This window comes from Crocodylus siamensis, chromosome 3 (assembly GCF_052110815.1).
Source record: "Crocodylus siamensis isolate JL-2025a chromosome 3, ASM5211081v1, whole genome shotgun sequence".
Classification (NCBI taxonomy): Eukaryota; Metazoa; Chordata; order Crocodylia; family Crocodylidae; genus Crocodylus; species Crocodylus siamensis.
The window spans coordinates 168,051,736-168,077,472 of NC_143397.1; the positions used below are offsets into that span (position 1 = coordinate 168,051,736).

The 25,737-nt window shown below is 41.3% G+C and overlaps 1 protein-coding gene across 6 annotated transcripts in view; it reads right to left on the bottom strand.

Moving 5' to 3' along the window:
* PTPRM (protein tyrosine phosphatase receptor type M) overlaps window positions 1–25,737 on the bottom strand; it is a 745,518-nt gene that overhangs the window by 112,190 nt on the left and 607,591 nt on the right. For all 6 annotated transcript variants that reach the window (XM_090039711.1, XM_090039716.1, XM_090039712.1 and 3 more), the window contains one exon: window positions 21,804–21,991. In XM_090039711.1, coding sequence (XP_089895837.1) covers window positions 21,804–21,991 — 188 coding nt within the window. The remainder of the gene's footprint in view (window positions 1–21,803; window positions 21,992–25,737) is intronic.

The following is a 25,737-nucleotide window of genomic DNA, read 5'->3' on the forward strand; positions in this document are numbered from 1 at the left end:
TTCTTATCCCATTACCTGAATTAGCTTCTATAAAACCCATGTGGGTTTATAAACCCTATATAGCTTTTATAAGCCCAGTGGGTTAACTTTTTTTGTTTTTCACTCTCTCCTACCCACCTTGGTCTTTTCAGTATGCCCCCACTTTTCCACCCGACTTTCCAACCCTTTTTATTTTAATCACTACTTTCTATTTAGCAGCTTTTCTTCCTGTAGTCCCTTTATAGCATCTGATGAACTAAACCTCCTGCTTATGAAAGTTTATGCTATATATCTCTGATTTAGTCTATAAAGGTGAAAATCTACCCTGCCTTCTACCTGACTTCAGACTGTTATGGCTAGCAACTTCCTGATGTTCCATTTAAACACTCAGAAAATAACTTTATGATATGGGTATGCAGAATATTGCACTGTACAATATCAGATGAGATAGAAAAATAATTATTATTTTGGTTTTTATCTGTTTTTTACAATACTATATCAATGTTTTTATTGTGCTGCTACTGATTTGGGACTATGAATGTTTGGTTGGGTAATCAACCAGCTGAGAGGGGAAGGGAGGGAATGTAGCGGAAGGGAAAGTTTCAGCAGCTAGGAAGGGTCTTGAGTTCATATCCTGTGGGAAAGTAGTATTATTAGGTGCATCTTTGTACCTGAGAAGTGGGTTAGGTGAATGCAAATACTGAGTAGGTAGTTGATGAATTCTGTAACTGGGAATGTCATTCACATTGTCTGCTGTGTCCCAAGTGCTGATATGCTGATATAAAGCACTGCTAGTGTTTGATAAGATCTAGCCCCTCATTCCCTTGTAAGATGTGTGTGCCACTGAAAAAGTGTTCTATGCTGAAATGTACCTGAACTAAAAGACAACATGCTTTTACTTATGTCAACAGGAAAGCTATTTTCTTCCCAGCTGTGCTCTCTCTGCACCTCAAGTAATGCAAAAAATCAGTTTACCATGACAATGATATATTTTGAAAGAATGGCTTAAAGAAGTAACAAAGTCCTAATCAGAAACAAGCAAAAAGCACTAATCTTCAAACAATAAAACCTTGCTGAAAACTGTAATACTTTAGATGGCTTATCCCGTTTATTTTTCTCATTTTATATGTTGGAACTACAGATGTACAGTGAAAATATGCCAACCTCTGGCCACATTCACTTTAATTTATAAAGACCATGAACGATTCTTAAACTTTCACTTGGACCCAACCATTTTTATTTGTTCTGCCTACTGTCATTACTGTATAGTTGCCATCATCATGCAGTAGAATGTGAGCTAGTGATATTAAAAAGGAGATAATGAAAAACCGAGCTGTAAAAAAAAACTGTATAACATGACTAGCTAAGCAGTAAGATATTACATTTGCTTAAGTTTGCAATGTCTGCTCTAGTCCAAGCACAAAGTGAACTCTTTCTTGATATTTAGAACCTGTTCCTAACCCGTGCCTTACTTCTGAAGTGAAATGACTCTGTGCTTTGGGTTCTTTCAAAGGCAAGAAAGGGCTCACTGGTTCCATTAGGGCGTGATTCCATTAAATTATCCAGTTCATGGAAGTGAGATTAACTGGAGAATAAGGTACAACTCACCATGCTCAACATGGTAAGGCCAGGTCTTTAAGCAGTCACATGCTTTTTAAACAGAAATCAGTTTAGAGCTGGGTTTGCAGGCCTGGACAACTTCTAAGCACCTGGGGGCTGAACGCCCCTTGGGCTGCACACTCACATCCTGCACCACTGAGAACTACAGGCCGGCAAACTGCAAATGGCAAGGACTACTCCCCTCCCTTAACTGTGCATCCACATCCCCCCTCACTGCAGTACCATGTGCATGCTCTGCTGCTGCACCACATATACACCCTCCCTTCTACCTCCCTCCCACCCCCAACACAGCACTGTACCACCTGCTGCAGTGAGAGAAATAAGAGCAGCGGCCAGGCAGGAGTCCGTGGGCTGCAACTTAATCCCTCCCAGTAGGGTGACCACCTTTTCAAAATGGAAATGCGGAACACATGCCCACCTCTCCCCTCCCCACCCCCCTGACCAGCAACACAGTCGGAGTAGAGCCAAACTGAGCAGTGAGGGTGGATATGGGCTGTCTGCTGCAGGCTGGGGACTCCTTGCCCCACTGCCCTTTCCCTAGGAGCCCTGTGTCAGTAATGCACCCCCTGCCCACCCGGCAGCAGCAGGGGGGTACAAGTCCATGCTACCACCTCTGTCCCTACCAGAGAGTCAGGGGGCACCTTGCCATGGTGGCACAGGGCTCTTGGGGGGCTGGCAGCAGGCTGGAGAGCCCTAAACCTGCAAAGGGCAGCCTTGTATCTGCCTCCACCCCACGCACAAATCTGGAAGGAGCATGTGCCCCCTCCCATTCTGCCCCAGGAATGTATGCAGAAACAGGAAGCTGCACTCCCTCACACCCTGAATGAGCCTCTGGTAGCTCCATCCCATTCCCCGCCCCAGGACTCATGCACCACCTCAGCTGGTAGCACCCCTTGCCCAAGCCCCTACTCCACTCCATCCCTCACTGCTGGGGCCTCAATCTGACCCCTCCCCATGCTCCCCTGCATCTCTGTGCTGCCTGGCTGTATTCCCAGCCATGTGCATGTGTGTAGGCACACACATACACATGGGCACCCCTTGCAACCTGCTCCTGGTAGCCCCTAGAAGGCTGGAACACTGCCAGCCTGAAATGGGAAACCCGCCACTTCCTGTAGTTTTCTGCAGTGAATGTAAAACCCAGATTCCTGCATGACACTGCAAATCTGGGACAAATGCTGTCCAGGAGTCATGCAGCCTGGGACTAGGACTTGAGGGTCTCATTTTGGGATTGTCCCACCCAATTAGGAACAGGTGATCACCTTACCTCACAGGCTGCATGGACATGCCTGCTTTACAGAATGATCATCCCGATATGGAAAAACATGGGAATTACCACCCTGGGTTTCACAGTTTAATGACGGTGTGCATCAAAGGCACAGTGATCAAAGGTGAAGTAACTCAAAGACAGGAGTTTCCTAATGTCAGATAGAGCTGTGCAAAGCTTCAGTTCCTTATTTGATTCGGCGGCTTAATCTCTGAATCCAAATAGAATCAGAGGACCCTTTAATTTCTCCAAATTGAATTGGAACCCTCAGAGAGATTTGGAGAGATTCAGACATAGACACAGATTTAAATATTTTTTCTACATACCTCTAGGTAGCAGGTGGCTCATGAATACTGTGATGCTGGAGCAGATGGAGTGCCCCTCAGACGTGTGGGCAGGGGGGATCCCCAGTACACTTAGCAGTAGACCTGGAGGTGGACCAGAAGCACTTCCAGTCCACTTCTGGGTCTGCCGAGGAGCACGCTGGGGGCCCCCTGCACCTCCTTGGCTCATTGACTGGTGCCTCCTGGGCTGGGGGGGGCACCTGGGGGTCCCCCCGTGGCTGACTGCTGAGCCAGGGAGGTGCGGGAGGGTGCTCTGTGTGCTCCCCGGCGGACTGGAATATTTCCAGTCCACTTCCAGGTTTGCCACTGGGCATGTGGAGGGCCCCCCTGCACTCCTGTGGGATGCTCCATCCACCCCAGTATCGCAGTGTTCACAAGCCACCCTGGTACCTTGATGTACATAGAAAATTTTTTTAAAGCTGTGTCTATGTCTGAATCGCTGATTCTCTGAATCAGCTTCGAATCTTCAGATTCAGATTCAGCCAAATCAAATTGGGGACAGAATCGAATCACTCTCCCTGATTTGGGCTGAATCTGAATCTGAATCGAATAGGGCCCGATTCACACACCCCTAATGTCAGGTAACTATCGATATTCTTTATAAATTAAAGTGAGGCTGGACCAACAAAAGCAAAAGTGGTACACAGAAACAGCTCCTTTCTACATCAAACATCCACTTGCTGTGTGTACAGAGAACCATTCAAGTCTTTTATTCCATCTTTATAATAAGACAATAGAATAAGCCAAAGCAAAACACAAATGTAAACTACATTGCTTTTCTTAGTTACACTGGGATCAAGAATGGACCAACCATCCACTGCTACATGTACCAGGCACTATTACTTAGCAGCAAGGAAGCAGTACATTTGTCTGCTTATGGCTCCCCTGACATAGCTCTAAACCAGGGGTGTCCAACCTTTTGGAATGTGGGGCTGGATCATGAACTTTTTATCACCCAGTGGGCCGGTGAGCCATATTCAAAGACCTCACAGGAAGTGGTATCACATCAGGAAGTGATGTCACATGACCTCTGAAGTTGCAAGAAGTGACAATGAAATGGGTCTAACCAGTTCAAAACTCTCCCTCTATAGCATCCATCTCTGCCACTGTTTGGGACAGGATACTGAGCTAGATGGACCATGGGGCTGACCAAACATGGCACTTTTTATGCTTTTATGTTCAGCAGCTCTTATATTCTTTGGCTGAGCTTCCAAACTATGGCTGAGATTTGCAAAAAGGGGTAGATAGGCATGTTACAAAGTTGTCATATAAGATCTGGAGCCCTCTAAATCCCATTCATTTTAATGGAAGTTGGCCTTTTGACTCAGCTTTGAGAATCTCAGCCCAAGGTGCCAACCAAATAAGTCAAAATATATTTTGCATTTCTATGCAGTGCATCTATGTGGGGGTCTCCAAGAATTTTACAAACATTAAATGAACCTCAGGATGAGCCCAGACGGAGCAGCAGGGGCTCAGCTGCACTTTCCCTCTACCTGTGCTGGTCAGTCCCAAGCTGCACATGGCTCTGCCACCACTTCTGCTGGCTGGTGCTGACCCAGGCAGGTCTGTCCCATCCAGAGCAGCATGTGGCTGAAGCTGGCTTCCTATGTGCTGCTTGGGGCAGGAGAAGCCCAGCTGGGTCTGTACCGGCCAGCAGAAGCGGCGGTGGAGCCATGTGCCACTCGGGATGGGACGAGCCCAGCCGGAGCAGCAGGGGCTGAGCTGCATTTTCCCCCTGCCTGCAGCGGTCAGTCCCAACCGGCACCTGGCTCCAACGCCACTTTTGCTGGCTGGTGCTGACCAGCTGGGCTCCTCCCATCCCCAGCAGCACGTGGGAAGCCAGCTTCAGCTACATGCTGCTCCAGATGGGACAGACCCACCTGGGTTGGCACCAGCCAGCAGAAATGGTGGCGGAGCCTTGTGCCACTTTTGACTGACCAGCGCAGGTAGAGGGAAAGTGTAGCTGAGTCTCTGCTGCTCCGGCTGGGCTCATCCTGCCCCGAGCGGCACATGGCTACTCCTCTTCCCACACGTGCTGCGCCGGCAATGTCAAGCTGACGCGGTGTGTGTGGGAACCTTGTCCCTTCCCCAGCCCTTCAGCAGCCATAGTTTCCCGTTACAGCACTGCGGGCCTCAGAAAATGGCATATGTTGGACAAGCCTGCTCTAAACTTACATCACTGTAGTTTGTACCTGTGTAATTTTACACCTGACTTGAGTAAGTTAGACCAGTGAAGTAGTGTTTGCTATGTGCCCATTTCTGGTGTATACCAATGTAAGTGCTGATTATACCACCATAAAACTTCTGTGCGTCTAAACACTCAGAGCAGCCTAACTGGGATATTAGGGAGGTCAGAAATCAGGATCAACAAAGCCATCAACAAAGTCTATTTTCCCAGTTACGCTCTATGCACTGGGGGCTAGAAAATTGGTGCTGGAGCTGCCATGCTGGTTCTGTCACCCAAGGACTTTACTGCTCAGGGAGATCCTTCGGCAGTGCATTAAGCCAGTTTTGTTTGCTGATGTGTACTATCAGAGTGACACAGCACAGAAAAAATACTACAGAATATAGCCCATAGCAGATAACAAAATATAAGTGAATCCATAAACACAGCTTCAGTAAAACTGAATATTTTATCCATGCTCAGACAGCTCTCTGAAGGTCAATACCAGTATCACAGGCTACTTGCAAATGTAGGAAAAAAACCCAAAAGTGTTTTACTTTAAATCAGTGCGCTCCAACACCAAGCTTATCACATGCTCAGAAGAGGCATTATGTTAGCTGCACTTGGCTTTTCCAATGTCTGTACAGATCAGGCGCTTTGGTGGGGCTTTTTTGGTGGTTTTATTTAATAGGCGATTGAATTAGCTTTAGATAAAACCTCCAAAAAGCCTTGCTGAAGCATCCAATCTGTACAGATGCTGCAGAGTTGAGTCGAACTAATGCGCTGTTGCTTTCGATAAAACACGTTTTTTCCCCCATGTCTGCCAGTGCCCACAACAGTGAGAAGAATGGTTGTAATTTGCTCTCTCTCAAATAAAAAGGCTGTCTAAACTTGAAAGTCAATTTTGGATTCAGAAGAATCTTGAAAGCGCATAAAACTCGTAGAGAGCTCTGCACTGTAACATTTTCCTGTAAATTCTGAGTCACTCAGTTCTCCTTCCTGTTCACTTGGGTGCAGATCTTGTGGTTCTCAGTTAAATATTTAAAATCAGTGAGAGTTCTAGAGTAATGTTAGAGTAAGAACTACAGGACTGGGCTCCTGATTTTTAGTCCATCTTATATGAAATTAGAAGTTTGCTTCTATCTCACCATTTCTCATGTGGAAATATAAGTGAATCGCCAATTTATAAGTGTCTTCTCTGAATGCATAAATAGAGCCAAATACAAAAATTATGTTGTCTTACATGTTGGAACTCATGTCTTTTGATTCAGTAAAATATTTAAGCATCAAATACTAAATATTTCTGTGTACTCCGTGTGCTTAGAGGCAGGATTATATTTAAGCACCTTGCTGAATTGAGGGCAAGGAGACTATACTGTATTAGCTAATGCTATATACTTCTTGATTTTTAGGCTTACTTTATGTTAATCAATGCCATATGTTTAGGCATCTATTTTAACTCATGCATAAATGCCTTTCTGTGTTATGCTGTGCACCAGACCCTATGATGTTTAAGTACTTATATCACAAGGCTTAGTTAAACTTCATGGCACCTTTGGTTGTGTAAAATATTTTAAATAACTGTTTTTCAATCAGGCTTTCGTATTTGTGCCAATCATAAACAATTTGTCTGCATTTTAATAGTTCTGTTTTTAAGCTTGCCAAACAGATATCAGAGAGGATGATTTGCATGCCTGGTACATTGGTATTTTGATGCTTCTGCTTCTAAGAAACACAGAGGGGCCAAGATGACTTTGAGAGCTAAATAAGAAAGGTATAAATAAATGAGTGAAAAAATATGCTGAAGAGATTCCATTTTAACTGCTGCAGCACTGAGATGGACCAAGGGTTGGTATACAATATGTTTATTACTGACTTGACTGATAAAGGTCCCCATAGTCCTACTCAATTAAAAATATTGCAAGGGTTCAGATTAGTTTTCCGAGTTTAGAAACTGCTGATACTCAATACTGTGTCACTATGCCAAGCACAGGAGGTGCACCACTGCCGGTGAACTGTAAGAAACATTCTGAAAGAAAACTATTGCCTGAAGCTGTACTTAGAAGCAATAAGAAATACTCTTGAAAAGAGTTCAGAAAAGAGGTCAGAAGAGCAAACCAGTAAGTATGGCTGTTTCTTCTCCCTATGTTAGATAGGGAAAGTTGTTTCCCATACTTTTAGGAATTGACTTATTTTTTTCCTCCTTACTGCATAACAGTGTAAACCTGGCCATAATTTAGCACTAAGAGACTCAAACTTCTTTCTGCCTCATATACCAGAGGGGGGCAATTATTTCAGGTGGAGGGCCGCTTACCCAGTTTTGACAGGCTGTCGAGGGCTGCATGGGTAACCCGGCTCCTTAACAGGTGCCCTGCCCCCTGGTCACCATCTTGGGACCAATATCTCAATGCCTTTGGTCCCAAAACATTGGGACATTGGTTCCATGTCCCAAGACCAGCACCGGTGGGGCCCAAAGCAGGGCACAGGCTGGCAGGGGTCTGTGAAGCTGCGCTGGGCTGCACCAGCAGGGACAGTGGGGAGCTGGCTCAGCTCCACAGAGCCCCTGCCAGCTGGGACCCCCCGCTCCTGCCCCACCTTCTCTGGGCCCCAGCAGCACTGGCCCTGGGACATCAGTGCAGGCTCCATGCTCCCGCTGGCTCCCCTCCCAGTGCCTCCCAGCCCTATGGTACGGGGGAGGGGGGGCTGTGCAGTGCACAGCCCCAACCCTCTGCTTGCCGGCAGAGAAGAAGCTGGTGCTGAGCATGGGGAAAAGTGGCCCCTTGCTTGCCCCTTGGCCAGTGCCCCGTGCTGCAGCAACTCGCAGCCTGTGCGGAGCTACCTGTGCCTGCTCCAGACAGCCCCATGTGGGCTGCGATCAGCTGCAGCAGGGAGTGCCAGCCATGGGGCTGGGGAGAGGCCGCTTTTTCCCCCCTGCGCTCAGCTTTTCCCTGGGGCCACTTTTCCCTGGGCTCCTTCCCTGCCCAGGGTCCTCCCCTGCCCTCCCCCCCCCTTACCTGAGGTTCCAGCACAAAGCTGCCATGTGCCCCCAGACAGAAGCCCTTGCTGGGGCTTCCAGTTGGGGGGGGGATGAGGCCAGGTGGGCCCTGCTGTTGTGGGAGCCCACTGGGCTTCCCCTAGGTCCTACTGCCCTTGGTTCCCATTTTTGACAGGAACCAAGGGCAGATAAATATTAGTTTTCTAAATTTTTTAGGGGCCCTGTGGGCTGGATAGAATCAGCTTGTGGGCTAGATCCAGCCCATGGGCCGTATTTTGCCCACCCCTGACATATACAGTCTTTTAAAACAGTTTCTCTTTGTAACTGTTACAGAGACACTATTAAAATTGGAAAGATTTGAAAGAACTCAAAAGTCAGGAGATAGCCAAGTAACAGTTGCCCATGTCCACATTCATATTCTATTTTTTCTCCACAGGTCAAGAATGATTAAATACAGTGTATCAGGTCTAAATCTTTATTTGCAGTGGATATAACTGCACTGTAGTTAATAAAACTACATAGAATGGAACTTAATGATAGCTAGGAACTCAGCCCCTGTTGCTCCTATAAAAGGAGTTAATTTGGGGTCACAGCATACAAAGACCTTTAGGCTCTGTTCAATTAGAGCAATGGTAGGAGCTTTCCATGGGTTATATAAGAAATCTGAATTTAGGGAAGAATCCTTATTTATGGAAGCATGTCAGTGGGGCCCAAGCTCATACTTAAGTACTTTCCTTAATCACTCTTAATTAAGTTTTAGGTCAGAATATTTCAAAATGATTGAGTTTTGATATCAATGTGTAGTTGGACTAATCTTTGCTAATTATTTTATCATCTCACTAGAGTTGGCTGGAAATTTCTGTCCTACAAAAAATGTTAAATTTTCAGGCTCTTTTCTGGCCTAAATTGGGCTGGAAATAAAAATTAAAATTTTCACAGGGCAGAAATCCCAAAATATTTCATTTGGAAAGCTGGAAATCTTTTCATTATGGTGTTTTCAAAACAAAACATGCTCCCTTGTTTGAGGGCCACATCACCTCTTTGCCTGCCCACCTGACTTAATGTGCTGCTTCCTGGGCTCTAAAGACAGCCCATCTCATGGAGCTGGAACAGGCAGAAGCTGGGGGACTGATCAGAGAGACCAAAAGGAAACTAGATCAGTGGGCAGGCAGGCTAGACAGCCAGCCTATTTTCTCATCTATTGTTTTTTAATGAATTGATTTGCAACTTTCAACAGAACATCTCCATTACTTTGAATCAGAATTTTCTAATGGAACAGTGTTTTATGCTGGAAAACCTCCGATTGCTCGAGCATGGAAGGAAATGCAAAAATACATAGCGTATGCCAGTTACAATAGTGCTTCAAAAGGAACATAAGGTGACAAGGTTGTGGAAAAGAATACCTAGTCAACCACGACAAACTTACCAAGGTTACTTTAACTTCTTTCAATCAAATGCATCATATGTGTATATATATATAACAGATAAAGCACTGCTAAAATAGAGCTCTTTTTAGAGCTAAATTATGGTAATTTGATTTAACATCCATTCCTCTAGCTTTCTAAACAGCCAGGAGTAATGCATAGGTCATGAAATTGGGAATGGACTAAAATGCCTAATTATTTCTAGTGAATACATATAATCCATATAAAACACAGAGGACGTTTTTATAATCAATAATGAATATATTATAATTACATTTAGGATCATTTGCATAATTTAGAATGGAGTAAATACATGAATGATTTTTATGTCCATTTAAAGGGCAATAATAAAATATGAAGTAAGTGATGAGATTTACACAGAGTAAGAAGTAATGAATAATATCATGAACGTTAAAGTACAATGTTTCATCTGGGAACATAAAATCGGACCAACTCATTTTTGCAGGTGCTGTGGGAAAAGTATGAAAAGTCAGCAGTTAAAAAAAAAATACGGAAAGCGAAGAAAGGCTCTAATCAAATATTCAATGCCTTATTTGAATAATTAATACATCAGTCTGGTGCAAATACAGAGCATACATTCAGCAATTTTCATAAAACATTTTTTCCATGTAAAGCTGCGCGTCATTAGCATTTATGAAGTTTTACCTAAACGTTGAAATAATGAGTGGGAAGGCTGCTCTGCGTATTTTTCCTCTGGAGAGTCATATCATAAATGAAAATAAATATTATGGTCTTATTCTATTCCTTAAGATAGTAATCATTAGTTCTGGAAGACGCACAGGTTTCTAAGTAAATACAAAGCCTATGCTGGTCTCAAAGTCATGGATCATGGATTTGATATTAATGAATAAAACAGAGAAAGGCAAATAAAATGGTGGTTCAATAAAAGTCAACCTGCTTAATGAGAACCAATGTGAGAGCTATTTTTTAGAGGAGCTATTATATGGAGCCCAGTTTGAAGACTGATTCCTTCCCAATGCAAAGGAAGAACTAGATAGGATAGAGAAGAACAGTGTAATATAGTGAAGTAGTAAAGTGGTATGTCTTTAGTGCTTGTTTAAGGTAAAGAAATAAAAGCCAATATCTGTATCTATGTAGACCTAGAGAACTTGGAAAAGCAGTGAGAAGAAAGAGGTTTGTTCTCCACTACAGAAGATACCATCCACATGTTAATTACTTAGATGAAATTACTGGATTTCACAAGTTCTGCTCAGTGTCACATCAGCAACTTTCATAATGCCACTCGAAAATATGTCTTCAGTTGCCTACTGTTGAGACTCATAAGGGTCCTAAAATCTTCCTGAGGAAATTGAACATGATTCTGCAGACCTTGGCAAGAATATAAGTGACCACAGATACCATTTTATATTAGGGGAATTTCAAGCATGAGACAGGAAGACTAAAACCAATTTTGAATGTTGCTGACGCTGCTTGACAGAAATAAAGGAAGACAGAAGAGAAAAAAACCCCAATTCGTGTTTTTAACTGAGCACAGGGGTAAAAACATGTTTAAAAAAATCAGTGACAGGTGAAATGCCACCACTCAGGTACTTAAAACAGATTAATAACCAAATAGGGGAGAAAGCAGAAGACCCTGAGTCAAATTATACCAGCTGGATTTTACATGCGAGACCAGCTATACCCAAATACTGTGGGTACATGCAGATGTTATATTTAGTGTTGATCTGCACAGATGTCCGGGGAGGTTAAATCAGAAAAAAAATGGCCAGCCTGATTTAAGTTGGTTCACCTGAGGAGTTAAATGGGGAACAGATTAGCCTGATTCAGTGAATGCCTGCACAAGTTTAGAGGGTAGTCCCAAGGCTAGGAAAGCTCAGCTTCTACCCCCAGCCCTGAGGCTGTCCTCTTTTTACCTCCACCCCTCCTCTGACAAGGCTATTTTTTATTCCTACAGTCCTCCCACCTGTGGATGGACTATTTCCTGCACAGACCCATTAACCCCCACTGCCTTCCCACAGACCTGAGACCCCTCCCTGATCCCAACACCCCACCAAATGGACCTGCTAGCCTGCCTTGATCCTACCTACCCCTCCCTTTACTCAAATTACTGACACTGGGTTCCTGGCACAGCTCCCAGCACTTGCAAACATGTGTACAAACATTCCCTATCTACAATCACATGGCTTAAAGTAAGCCGCATTTCATAGATTAGGTGTGGTAAACATTTGCACGTACCCAAAAAGACTAAGTTGTGAGTATATCAGCATAAGAGATTGGTAACTTTGAGATCAGTAACAAACAACACACTGCTTTTGTTGTTAAAAACAGCAACAACTGAGAAAAAGCATCCCATAAATGCCAGCAGTTCCTCATGCATGCAGTAAGATTCTAATGAATACTACGCAGCACATCCACCAAAGTCATTTCAGGAATGAGAATTAATTAAAATACCCCCTAGGGATGCTACACAACTCTGTTCTGTATCCAGATTTATCAGTCAAGATTGGCATTTCAGGACTTTTATGCAGTAGAGGAGTGGATTAGCGCTGTCAATCTTGCAGGTAAATCTTAATTCTAAGTGACCCTGTGTCAAAGAAGGTGAGGAGGAGGGGAGCTAAATTTAAGAGATACCAGGCTTTCACCTCTGAGCATCAGATTACAGCCTAAAGCATCTAGCATCTTAACAAGAAGACTCAGTCCTGATAAAACTGGATTAAGAAAAAAACTGGAAAACACTAAATGTTATCAGTGAGCAACCTTACATTTAAAGATTCTCCATTTGTTGAGAGCACTGAAGCCACTCAGTTAAGAAGAACTGGAGGTGTCTTCTGCTGGTACAAAACCTGGGTGAATAGTAATACAGTGCGACTAAATGAAAAGGTACTCATGTCACAACACTGGAGACAGGAGACAGCCCTGTTTGAAAGAAGTCCTAAAGATGCAGGCATTTATCCCTGATCACTTACATAATCAGAGAGAGACAGAGAAAACCTTGAAAAGGCTAGAACTAGATTCCCTGGGCAGGGGATTCTCCAGGGGAGGGACATAGATAAGTAATGAAGCCAGTGACTTGTCTAGACATACAACTCGCTCTTAAAAATAATTCTTACGAAAATTGCTTATATAGAAATCAGGAGAAGGAAGCTGCAGGTATATTCATATAAGCTTTTCTTAAATTGTAGCAGAAAAAACATGTGAGGGGAGGGAACAGTTAAGCAGGGGACCATGGCAAGCAATGGTTATGAATAATGCACAGGATATGGAGAACTTGGAAGTGCTCATCACTGCTTGCATGCACATGCATACACACACCCATGAATATTGCTTACAAAAGAAAATACATATGAAGTTAGCAAAATCTGTCCTGCTATGTGCACCGAACACAAAGTTGGCTGCAAAGATGATGGAAATTCAGCAAGATGAAGGACTGTTCGATCCCTGAACTGAAAACAAACTGGATAAAACAAATTCTTATCAACTACATTTAAATTGAAACTTGTGGATAACAGATTTTTATTGCACCCCAAATGTTGGAAACAACCTACTCTGCTGTGGGCAGTCATTAAAACATCAAAAATTGAAAAAGAATTAGGCCTTGTCTACACTGCAAAGTTGTACTGATTTAACTATATGGGTACAGTTAAAGCAGTACGACGACTCTTGTGTGGATCAGTGCTGGACAAAAGCAGGGGTTTTGATTTCTGAGAAATTTGGTGTTTGGGTTTTGTCCACAAGGTCAAAATTCCCATAAGATAGTTGTTATTTTCACTGGTGCTACAGAAATCCCAGGGACCCCAGCTCTGAGAGAGACCTGCCACGTAGACTGCCTTTAGATTCTAAGACTCAAGAGACTTTGGTGTCACTGCAGATCCACAGACCCTGGAAGTTTTGGGTCTCCAGCCTTGGGGCAGTCCACCAGGAATTCAGGTAGGTTTGGTTCCATGAAAATTGGAAGAGACATTTTGGCCTCAGTGAATTGGCACTGTCCAATGAAACAAAAGTTTCGCTGGAGTATTTCTGACCAGCTCAGGTATGGACACAGTATAATGGTGCTTATGTCTAGATCAGCTGTTGCCATATAGAACACCCTTATACCACCATACCTTGTGTCTGCAATAGGGCTTGTTCTGCTGTAGCTGTAGCTGTAGCTGTGGAAAAAATAATCTGATATTTTTATGCTATTATAAGCTTCAAACATACACCTTGTCTCAGAGAGTCAGAGATTTAAAAAAAAAAAAGGCTGTTAGACAACATGCTTCATGATTCACACAAATTAAAGGAAAAGAAAAACTCAGCTAAAACAGGTGAGTAATTCCACAAAAATAATAAGATAAGTACAAAGCTGGAAAAATATTTATCTATCCACACCTTAACTTATTAGGTTAATAATATTAATAAAATGTTAATAATATAGAAACTAAACCACACAGATTAAAAATCCAAGCAATGGTTTTCAAAGATAAATATTTCCTGCACTTTCTGGTACGATTTGCACAATAATGAGACAAATTCCCACTATTTTACTCCCATCTACATACTTTTCTTATGGATTATTTTTGTCATCACCATAATAAAAAAGGGGGAGAAAGCAAGTGAAAAAAAACCCCAGATGACCTCTTCAGACACTGGAAGATACAGCTTCTGCTGCTGTTCTTAATGTATTCACAGTGCTACCCAAACTCCCTGTTCCCACCCAATGTTCCAATGTTTTTTTGTTTTGTTTGTAAATTGCATCCCGTGGGATAGAAAATAACCTGAACTGATTGTGGCAATTGACTGACTCAGCTGGTGCTGCAGAACATGAACTAAAACTTGTGGGAAAAAGCTATGCTAAGAGTGTGCAGCTTGGAGGTGAGACGGAGGCTGTTTCTGTCATAATGACCGCATGTAGAAAAATGGTACCAGCTGGGTCCTTTCAATGGCTATATGAGCTTAACAACAATAACAACAAAAAATATTTATTTTTCCTCTTGTTTTCAGGATTTCAGAGAGTCCTAGATGTACAGCACTTTAAAAATGCATACTAGCAACAGGTATGTTCCAACAGAGAACACAGAGAAAGAAAAATTTGCCTGGAAGGGAATGAGAAAAAGATTGGGAAAGAAAGTAGTCCTATTGGTAAGCTCTAATGTTTAAGAGAAACACAAGATATATTTCTGCTGGGGTGGCAGCATGTCCTTGCATGGACACCCATGGACATGCCCCACCTATCTGCTTCCACTTCTATGCTCTTAACCCAGGAACAGGCTGGAGAGGTTGCTCTGGGGTATCCCGCTATAGCTGTTCCTCAGCCTCTAGTATAATGACCTAACCAATATATTTTTAGATTTGGAGCTGATCAGCAGGAGTGAGAGGAACATTTATGCCAGACATGTTTTGTCATGGTGTAAACAAACCCCCAGGTTTTGTGATAATGCGTAAGACTAGGCTCTATAGTTCTGTATTCTTTCTGTTAATTTTTCAACAGTGACCTGTGTAGATGCTTCAGAAGATAAAGTCTACAGTACCAAGTTATGTGATAACATGACCTGAAGAGAAAGTTTCCTGTGGAAATGGGGTTATCTCTAGAAGCTTAAAGATTTTTAATTTGTCTTGGTTTTATTTTAAAAAAAATGCTTCCTGTCCTGCTATAACGTTGGATATTTTTGTTACCCTCACAAATGTTTAATTCTTCTTTCTTTAAATCCAAAAGCTTGCTAGGAAAAAAGTTTCCAACTATTTAGTTGGTCTAATAAAAGATATCAGATTTACCCAAAGAACCTTGTGGGCTTATGTCCTTAGACCAACATGGCTACAGCCTAGACCTCTGTAATTCTTTGAAACTTTTGTGGCCTCGATAATATCTCGTGAATTTCACAAGAAAACTGGATATTGAGTGAAAAAGCATTTTCTAACTTGTGAATCCGAATTTGATATCTTCCAATTTACTTGAACATTTCTGTAATGTAAAAAGGTGCGATTATTTCTTATGTAAAAAGGTGACCAGAAACTTTCTACCGCCTATACTTACCTATTCCACCTATTCTTTACATTCATTTCTTGTATAATTTTCATATCCATGCCTCCTTCTGAAGGTAAACAATCCCAAATCTTTAAATCTCCTCATATATGGAAGTTAATTCATACCCATAATCATTCTCAGTGCCCACTTCAAAACTTTCTCCAAATCTGCTGTTTCCTTTTTGTTACAGGGCAATCATGTTAGAACTTAGTACTGCAAAGGGGACATCTAGGGTTGACCATAACAAAATAACACATTTTGAATATCCTTGCCTTGTCAACCCTAGGTAATAACTGATGCTAAAGATAAAATGTTAATAACATTTTTGCTAAATATGCTGGATATTCTTAACCACAATAAGCCTCTTGGGCTTGTACATACATTACTGTTATTGCTTTAACTGTGTTGATTTAAAGTCATACAAGTGAACTAATTAAATCCCTAGCATAAAAGCAGTTGCACTGGAAACTGGTAAATCTGCACATGACATAATTGGATCCAAACTAGCGATTGTACCAAATTAATTGTATCAATGTAAAATAACTCCCCTGCCAGAAAGAGTAAAGTTTACAAAAAGGGGTGTAGCTCTGGCTTTAGAAGTAAAGCTACACACAGATTTTAATCAATTTATTTCCTGATACCATTTATGGCAGAAACTAGAGTGACTTTAAAAGGATCACAATTATTAGCCTTGGCTTTTCAAAGGGCTTTTAGATAATGGAAGCTCACTAAAGCCCATCATAGAACATAATGTGGTATTGATTTTCTAAGGCTTTGTACTAGTTTAATTAAAGGTGTGTTTCTAAATCAATTTAGGTAAACTAGTCTAAACTGTATGAACACCCTGAAATCTATTTAAGCCTGTTTATGCTGATTATGCTTAATTTGGTAAGGAAACAACTTGCATCAACTGTTTACAAAAAGGGTTTAAAAGGGAATTTATGTCAAATGGTGACAACTTTGTGATGAAGCAGGCTTTAAGTTTCTATGTTGTTGGGATGCTAGGCTCCAGTAACTAAGTGTTCAATACTCTGCTGTGATCCATGTGGTCTAATGTGTCTACCACGTTGACAATACTATGCAAGTGTGAAGCATCAGTAAACTATGAAATCTAAAAGCAGGTGCGTGTGTGTGTGCATAACCTACAGAGATCACTTTCACTCTCACCACTTCCACTATCCATCATTTGTTATTGTAAAGTGGAGAAGAACTAAGTAGTAAAAATGATGAAACTACAAGCATCGGAATAAGAATCACATATTCCTCCAGGGTCAATAATATTCCTCTTACACTTGAGAACTGTGAAACCGCTCTAATATAAGCACTGGTGGAGTAGGTGTAGAGGAAACCAGATCCATGTATTCTATATCTCTCTGATACTGCTGGGACCAAACAAACCTATATACCTTTTTAATTTAATTATCTGTATATATTTTAAGGTATGGCAGGAGGATTGAGAAGATGGTCAAAGATCTGCTGTGGATTTGGTTATTTGGAAATATTTCTGAGCTGAAAAATAGCTAAACAACCCGTTATAATTATTTACACTCCACTAACCCATAAACCAATGTGCACATTTGAGTCTGTAGCTTATAAAATGTATGTGTGATGTCAGTTGCTACAGATGTGCTATTAAAGACATTTTCTGTGTCAACTTTGTATAGGCATGGGTAGTTGCAAAATAAGAGGCTACAAAACTCAGTATTAAAGATTCAGAGCCTGGTCCCGCATCAGTGAAGTAGATGGGAGTTTCACCATTGGCTTTAGCAAGATTGTGTTGTTGCAGCATTTTTGTCCCCTATCAAGAATTCTAAAAACCCCAATCCTGCAAACTGCTACAAGATCATGGTCAATTGGGTGGGTGGCAGGAACTTCACAGGATTGGGATTAAGATATTCTGTCCTGCAAAATGCTGAGTGTCCTCCAGCCTTTTGGGATTTAAGGAGGCTTGGAGTCTCTCAGGAGCACTCAAAACCTTGCAAGACTGAATCCAAAATAAGTAGGCACCAGAGAGCCTTTAGTCAGAAATGATTTTTCTGACTTCATCCAGAAATTAATAACACACATATGTGTATATGCTAAACTATTTTACTGAACTGTGACCTTAATTACTGAGTATCATTTTAAAACACAGACTGTCAGTTAAGTGCTTTGCACCCTTTTATTCTCCCAGACAAATTACTAACTGGTAATGTGCTTCTTTATTTTCCATTCAATTCAAAATATTTATTTTCATTGTGAGTCCTCTAAGAATGTTTTTGGAATCAAATTGTTTCCCTGGTGAGAGAATATAATCCTGCTGTCTTGTTAGACCAAAACTCATCTACGAAGCTTCATTCAAAACAAATCCCCTGCCAAAATATTTCTTCCTTTTCATTTGGACAGTTGTATTTTTGATATTTTATCTGTAACAAATCCCTCTACAGCTTAGACCAACCTCGGTACAGAGGAAGGTGTCAGTCTGAAAACAGATTAAAGAGCGATTCTCAATCTCAGCAGCCCTTGAAAATATTGGCTGTTTTTCATTGCATATAGAACAGCAAGAGTAACAGTTCAATGGGGGAAAAAATCCACAGATATAGTTTATTTTGTCTATTCTTATCATAACTTATTTCCATATGGAAACAGAATTTTTCCAAACAGTGCTACAATATTTCAAGTTCCACTCCCCTGCCCACTGCTCCCCAACTGTTTTATGGAACTCTTCATAAATGAATGGCTAGGTTTCCATTAGATTTACAATTATTATATACGGCTTATGGGAAAACACTTTCCAAAGACAAAAGTTTCAATTCTGTCATTTTGAAACAACAGGAATATAAGGAAAACTGGAAACATACCGGTGTAAATCAGCTTAAGAAATGAAAACTGTCAAATTATTAGTTCCTTATGTAAATGAATTGAATTTGTATTTTGGAAAAAAAAATTCACATCAGTAGCTTGGTAAGGAAGGAGCCTACAGCACTATCTTCAATAAGGTCTAATCTCAGAAACATATGAAAGTGGGGCTGAAAGAGACCTCCAGATGCCATCTAGTCATCAAAAAAGATCAGTGAATTTAGATTCTTGTAAACACACACTTGTATGGCAAAAAAATGATAAAATCCATTATCATTCCCTATTTGCAAAAGCGTGCATTACATAAGCAAATATGCTTTCACTCAGAAAAGGCTGTAACAGCTTGTAAGACAAATATATTAGTCAGACATTAAAAGTTTCTAAACCTGGTATGCAAAGTACCAAATTCACAAAAGGCTAGATTGAATCTGTGGGGGTGGTACACAACAACACATGCACCAGGACTACCATGAAGAAGAATCTTTCTTTGCCTTCAGGGAGGTGTGATAGTGAAACAGCTTTGCAGGTTGTAGCTTACTTTCTCCCTTTGAATCAGCTCTGTTCTCCTGGCTGGGTTAGTAAGAAGAGAGACAAAGTTTCCCCTACATCATTGTGCTCCTCTGTGCCCATCTGCTCTTGGAGTAGGTGGTAAGGAATACTGGGCAGCTCCCTCCAGTGTGTGCTGTAGTGTGGGGCGCTACCCAGGGTGCCTGGAACTATACAGGTGGGACCATAATTTGTGTATTAAAATGGTCATAAAATATTTTGAAATTTATCATAAATTCAAAACTTGTGTTTGGAATTACCAGACCATACAGGCTCTTTATTCAGTGCATGCTACCTGAGCACCCAATACAGACTATCACATGAATCCTCATATGCTTCTGTGACAATAAAATGTCCACGCTATATGTAATTTCCACCACGGAATTAATATTTTTAATGCTACCCGACTTTCCAACTCAACCCTGTTGAAACTTAATTACGTGAGTAGCTTCAGTCACTGTAGTCACCCCCTATGTCATTTTATCAGACTAATCACATAAATAAGCATGACTCACACAAATCAAGGTGTTCAGACTCAGTCCTTTAAACTGTCCTCAAAATGCAGGATGAGGTCTATTTCTATGTGTCACAGGGCCCTGTTCCTAGAAGAGCAGGAGCTGCCTCGGGAGAGCCCAAAGAGCAAGACAGGAGCCCAGGTGCAGGTTGCCATGGCAACCAGCTAATAAGGAAATTAGCCTGCACCTGCACCTGGCTGGAGGGGGCAGGGCCCTGGGCCCATATAAACCCCAGGTTGGAGCTAGGGAGGGCAGTTCTCTGCTGGAGGCTAAGGGGGAAGGAGCCTGTGTAGAGTAAGTGATGCCAAGAGGCCTGCCTAAGTTCTGCTCCTAGTATGTAAAGGGGTAGAACACAGTTTGCATTATGTTATAGCCCAGCGGCTTATGTTTTGGTTGTAGTTTTATAAGATCGGTGGTTTGGGTGAGGCTATTTGGGGAAGGAGGCCTCAATGGGGGCCTGCTGCAGTGCACCAACCCTGGCACCAGAGAGAGCGCGGCATTTGGGGTGCACCGACCCTGGCACCAGTGAGGTGCAGAGACAGGGCTGTGGAGAGCCCAGAGAGGACAAGGGGACCAATTTATACCAAGGCCCAGACCAAACAACATAAATGCCATCTGCGAGGCTTGGGGCATGGTAAACAGGCGATTGCAGCCACGCATATAGCTTATAAGGTTAGGGTGCCCCCAAAACACCCATCACAAAAACAGGACCCACAAGGGGTCTGGGAACCCATGGGGTTCAGAGAGCCCATCAAACTGTGTCCAGGAGGACTTAAAGGCAGCCTCCCTATTTTTATATTTCTATCAAAGATGTGGTGGGCAAGAACTGAGGGTCCCCTTGGGCCAAATTGGCACAGTCGAGGGGCCTTAGGAGATCATGGCCATCTTTAGGGACCCCATCCCGTGACACTATGCCCTGTTAAATTATGGAACAAAAGAGCATCTAAAGGACTTGGAGGGAATCTAAATTGCATAATCTCTGCTCAGTCAATTCCCCATGATTTGAAACATGGTAGTACAGTTCCCTTGCTTTCTACTTAACCTTAACACTGGCATTTGTAATGTTTCACTTTGAATGGGAAAGTAAGTTGTTTTGTTTTGCATTTTTCAGTAAGTTTTGGACAAATGTGCTGCTTGCAAATGTTAACCCCCCCCCGTTGATTTACTTTAAATTCTGTGCGCTCCTGCGCCAAGCTTAATGCACGCCCAGAAGTGTCGTGTTAGCTGGATTGGCTTACCCAACATCCGTATACATTGAGTGCTTTAGTGGAGCCTGATTGAATCAGATTTAGCTAAAATCATCAAAAAGCCCCACTGCAGCACCCAATCTAAATAGATGCTGCAGAACTGGGCATGCTGCATCTTCCAGTAAAGCACATTTTGTTTTGTTGTTTTAATGTCTGCAGGCAGCCACTGACTCATTTTACAGAGAGCATCGAGGCAGCATTGCAGGCACTTCCAGAGCCTGGCGATGTGTTGTATTCCTGCAGCCTTTTAAAAAAGCCTGTGCTAGTCATGACATTTAAGACTAAGGAGATGATAACAAGGAGGAACAGGTTACTGTAGCATGAAATAAGGAAATATAACTCAAATCGAGGAAAGAAAAAGAGTTACATGTGAAAAATAATGAGGATTAAGTATTGCCTGAGGCTGGTGGCTAAAGATTCATGCACTGCAGATCAGGCCAGTTTAAAACCTCACAGACTCTCCTGATATAAGATTTACATGCTAGGTGGTAAAATCAGTTATTCCAGGGAGTGTTGCTCATGGAACTTTTATTTCAAATATCATTTCATGTCACAACATAACTACCAATGGCCAGTGTATGACGTCACACTTAGGAATTCGACTTTATCCAGCAGTTAAAAAAAAAACAAAAAACTTTGCAGGTCACTGCAGAGGTTTCTGAAACAATACATCCATGGCTAATTAGAATTAGACACAGATTCAAAAACAGCATTCTTGAATCTTTATCCCTCATTCTGACTTACAGGCCTTAACATGCTGCCAGTGCTTTTTTGAAAGGAGGTGTTCTTTAAGTGTCTGTCTGCTTTTGGCATGTAGGTAGCAGCGAGGTGAAAGTTGACACTACAGAAAGCATAGTAATTAAGCCAGTAGATGATATGCTTACTTCGTATTCTTCTTTAAAACCATAGCCCTCTGCACATTTCATCTGGGTGATATGCTGCAACAAGTCAGCCACACGGATGGCTGGATGAAGCTGTCCGGTCTGGTATGGCACATCTACTGGGTCTCGCTTCTTGTAGGTGTGCGACTGGACCAAGCTGCTTGTATCACTGACCATCGTGTGGGTTTCATCTAGGAAGAGAACACTACATAATATACCAGGAGGCTTCCACTCACTGAATAAAAGTATAAAACACATTGATTTCTACATTTGTGATTTCTAACAGTGCCAACAACTAATACTACTTCTGTCTAAGAGGACTCTGCCAAAAAGTAATTTTAATAGGGAGTAATTTCAGTAGTAATTTATACAGGGAGACTGCAAGATTGCTAGAATGAGGCAAAGTCCACGATTCTAAAATAGAAGCATTGCAGAGCAGCCCAAGCTGTATTATTGTTTGTTTAAAAAACAAAACAAAACAACCCTGTAACTGATTATAAACAATATTTAAATTCTCAAGGGATTGGACTCTAAACTTCATAAAAGTCTCTTTTTGAACCTTCTTCAAGTCCCAATGGTATGAAATAGGACTTAGATCAGAGAACTGTTATATATCTTATGCTGTGAATTCAGAACAGATGTTTGGTGTGAGCAAAATAAAAAATGCACAAAATGTTTGATGAGTCATTAAGCTAGGACTGCAATGAAAATGTAGATTTGATACAACACTTTAAAACAAAATACAAGACGACAAATGCAAGGAATCATCTGCTCAAGGAAACTGTCTCAATGGGTTATTCAGCATGCTGCAGTACCCACAACTTCACAATAGATTATGGGCCATTGCGTTAGGCATGAAATGTTATATGCCAACTGACATGCAAGCCAACACACAACAGTACCAACTGAGTTGGTTAAATTTGAATGAAAAACACGCTCTCCCACCCCGTCCACATCTCTTTCAGGGGCAAATGGGCAACTTACCATTTATTGGCACTTTTAAGAAGATACATATCAGGAGAAAAAAAGAGGAGGAGAAAAAGGAAACAGGGCATAAGCAACAGTACTACATTAATAATTACAGGTAATTTTATGTTTGCAATTTAGGTCTGATAGACTGATTCCCTAGATGAGCCACTGATTATATGGAAGAGGGCAAGGTTAAAGAAATGGTATCATTTTCCTCTTGTTTTAATGTTTTTTTGTTTGTTTCTTAAATTTGTTTGGCACTTGAGAAGAAAAAAGCCCCTGACACCTGAAGATCAAGTATCATCACGAAATAGTCTCTTTACTAAACCAGTGATTTTGCATTTTTTCAAAGAGTATTTGGTTTTAATTGAAACTAAAACAAGAGATTGATTTAATTTAGTCAAAATACTCTTTCACACTAACCATGGAATATGGTTAATCAAATTAATACATTGGGAAAATATTTGCTGAAAGGGGATTGTGACAATAATATTTACTCATTTTTAGTTAATTTTATTACAACACAGAGATCCCCATTCTGTCTTTAAAAGAATGTCCCTATGATCTCTCTCATCTTCCAAAACTGCTACAACCCTTCTTAAGGACTAGATACTGATTTCAGATATACCAGTATAAATTAAGATTAATTTAACTGAAATCAAGTACTTCAAGTTATTGGTGTCACACTAAAGTTTACTTTTATGCAACTAATATCTAATCTGGTCCTCAGCAGATAGCGAGTAGATGTGACTAATAAACCTAAATCTAAAATTAAAATTATTTAGAGTTATTTATTGACATAGATATAGATTTTCCCTAACAGTTCTGACACTTCAGTTACACGATCCAAACTAAAGGAGAAGTTTACATTTGTATTCATTAAATTTGGCGACTTCTGCCTAATGTGCAGCAAAACTGTATTGCAAAGCACCTTGGGATGCATGGCATGAGAGGCGATATACAAGTGTAGTTACAGTATGTTGCTGTTGAAATGGCACCTGAATACTACAAGGCGGCTAAGACACAAAAGACAAAAAAAAGTGTAGGAAGTTGATTGCATGATTTGTTTTTATTTTAATCAGTTGAGTTATAGGGTAATTTTTGTTCAAACTGTAAAACTTATAACTCTGAAATGTTTAAGGATTATTCAGCCTGCAAAGCCTAATAACATGGCAGGGTCTTCTACTTAAGCCTCTAAGTACATTACTCTGGTGGGCTTGTCTGGATTGTAGGCTAAATGGAACAAGCATCTTCCTCCACCCCTCTCAGCTTCATCTTTCAGGACAGCTGCTATGTTTGGAAATCAGCTCTTTAAGATTTCTACAAAAAAAAAGACCCTATCATGCCTGTCTTGGATAGTTTAATATGGCATTTTGTTTTGCTTATAGAAAAAGAGTCTGAGACACTAGCAGTCAATTGCTTTTGTAAGAGTTGATGTACACACATCAAATGTAGGCACACATCGCTGTTAATTTAAATATCTTTGTTATAATTATTCATTTAATTCAACTATCCAGTTATTGATCCCATTGTTTTTGTACAGTAGTACTGTGCAAGAATTGTTAAATGGCATAATTGTTTAGCATTAATTTGAACCAAGGGACCTGTAGACAGCCCCCAGTCCAATGTCATATTTTACATGCTTTGGGTAATTTTTCCTGTCTTGTTACTTCCTTTCTCCTTGCAATTTGAAATGTGTGCAGAACACTGAAAAACAGGCAGGTACTGTTAAACCTGCCTGCTTTAGGCCAGTATATCAATATAGATATTGAATCTCAGTTGAGATGCACAAAACTCCATGATATAAAGGGCTCATTTAAACACACAGGGTTTCACTTTGGTTGTTAGGTTAACTGTGAGATTCCCACAACTGTATGAAAACAAGTGAATCCAGGAAGTTGAGAGTGAGCTTGACTGTTGCCTTTTGCTTCATTTAAGGAGACTGCTATTAATTGCCAGGTAATTTCTTGTAACAGGTGGGGAAGATCCTAATTTGCATGCCTATTCTAAGGATCTTGCCATAGAAAATGCTGGAAATGATAAATTCATGGTGACCCTTCTAGTAGCTACTGATCTGAAAAAAGAAAACTAAACAACTAATCACAGACAGGCTCTGCCCTCCCGGTAGGTCATGTAGAACAGTTTAATTGGTTCCAACTATAGGCCTGACCCTGCAGTCCAAAACCTCCCACAGGGCACATAAAGACTGAAAGATCAGTCATTATGTTCCATAAAAAGTCAAGCATTAAAACATTTGTAAGCTGGACTGCAAAATTAACTGTTACTTTTAAAAGGCCTGGGCCAGACAGTTAGCTTGACTGCTCTACTGCCTTAAGCCAAGCTGCTCTGGTTTACAGTTGTACCCTACCCCTCACGTATGTATGTACGTACACACACACACACACACACACACACACACACACACACACACACACACACACACACACACACACACTCTCTCTCTCTCTCTCTCTCTCTCTCTCTCTCTCTCTCTCTCTCTCTCTCTCTCTCTCTCAATGTCTGGCAATTCATTTTTGTGTGAACAGCATACCAATCCTAACATAAAAGGCAACAATTTTTTTTCCCCTACAATATCAGTATGGGAAGACGTTCTGGGCAGAGTAAATACAAGCTTGTAATTGTTATAATTGCAATTGCATGTCCTGCCAACTCAAGAACTTCTACCCTATTGTCTTTGTAAAGGAGACTTTTTCCTCCAGCATGCTTCTGGTGTGATAATTCTTTAGTCAAAGATTATTCTTCATCAATAAAAGCTAACAAGTAATTTTTACCATTTATTCGTGTCCACAAGTAATTGAAAAAAAATCTGAGAATACATTAGCTAAGCTTATCACAATCATGGTATCAAATCACAAAGTTTTTCTCCTGATAACAATGCTTTTTCTCTCTGCCCACCCACAAGGTCAGAAGGGTACCTACTGGATGAGCTGCAGCTAAGGTACACAAC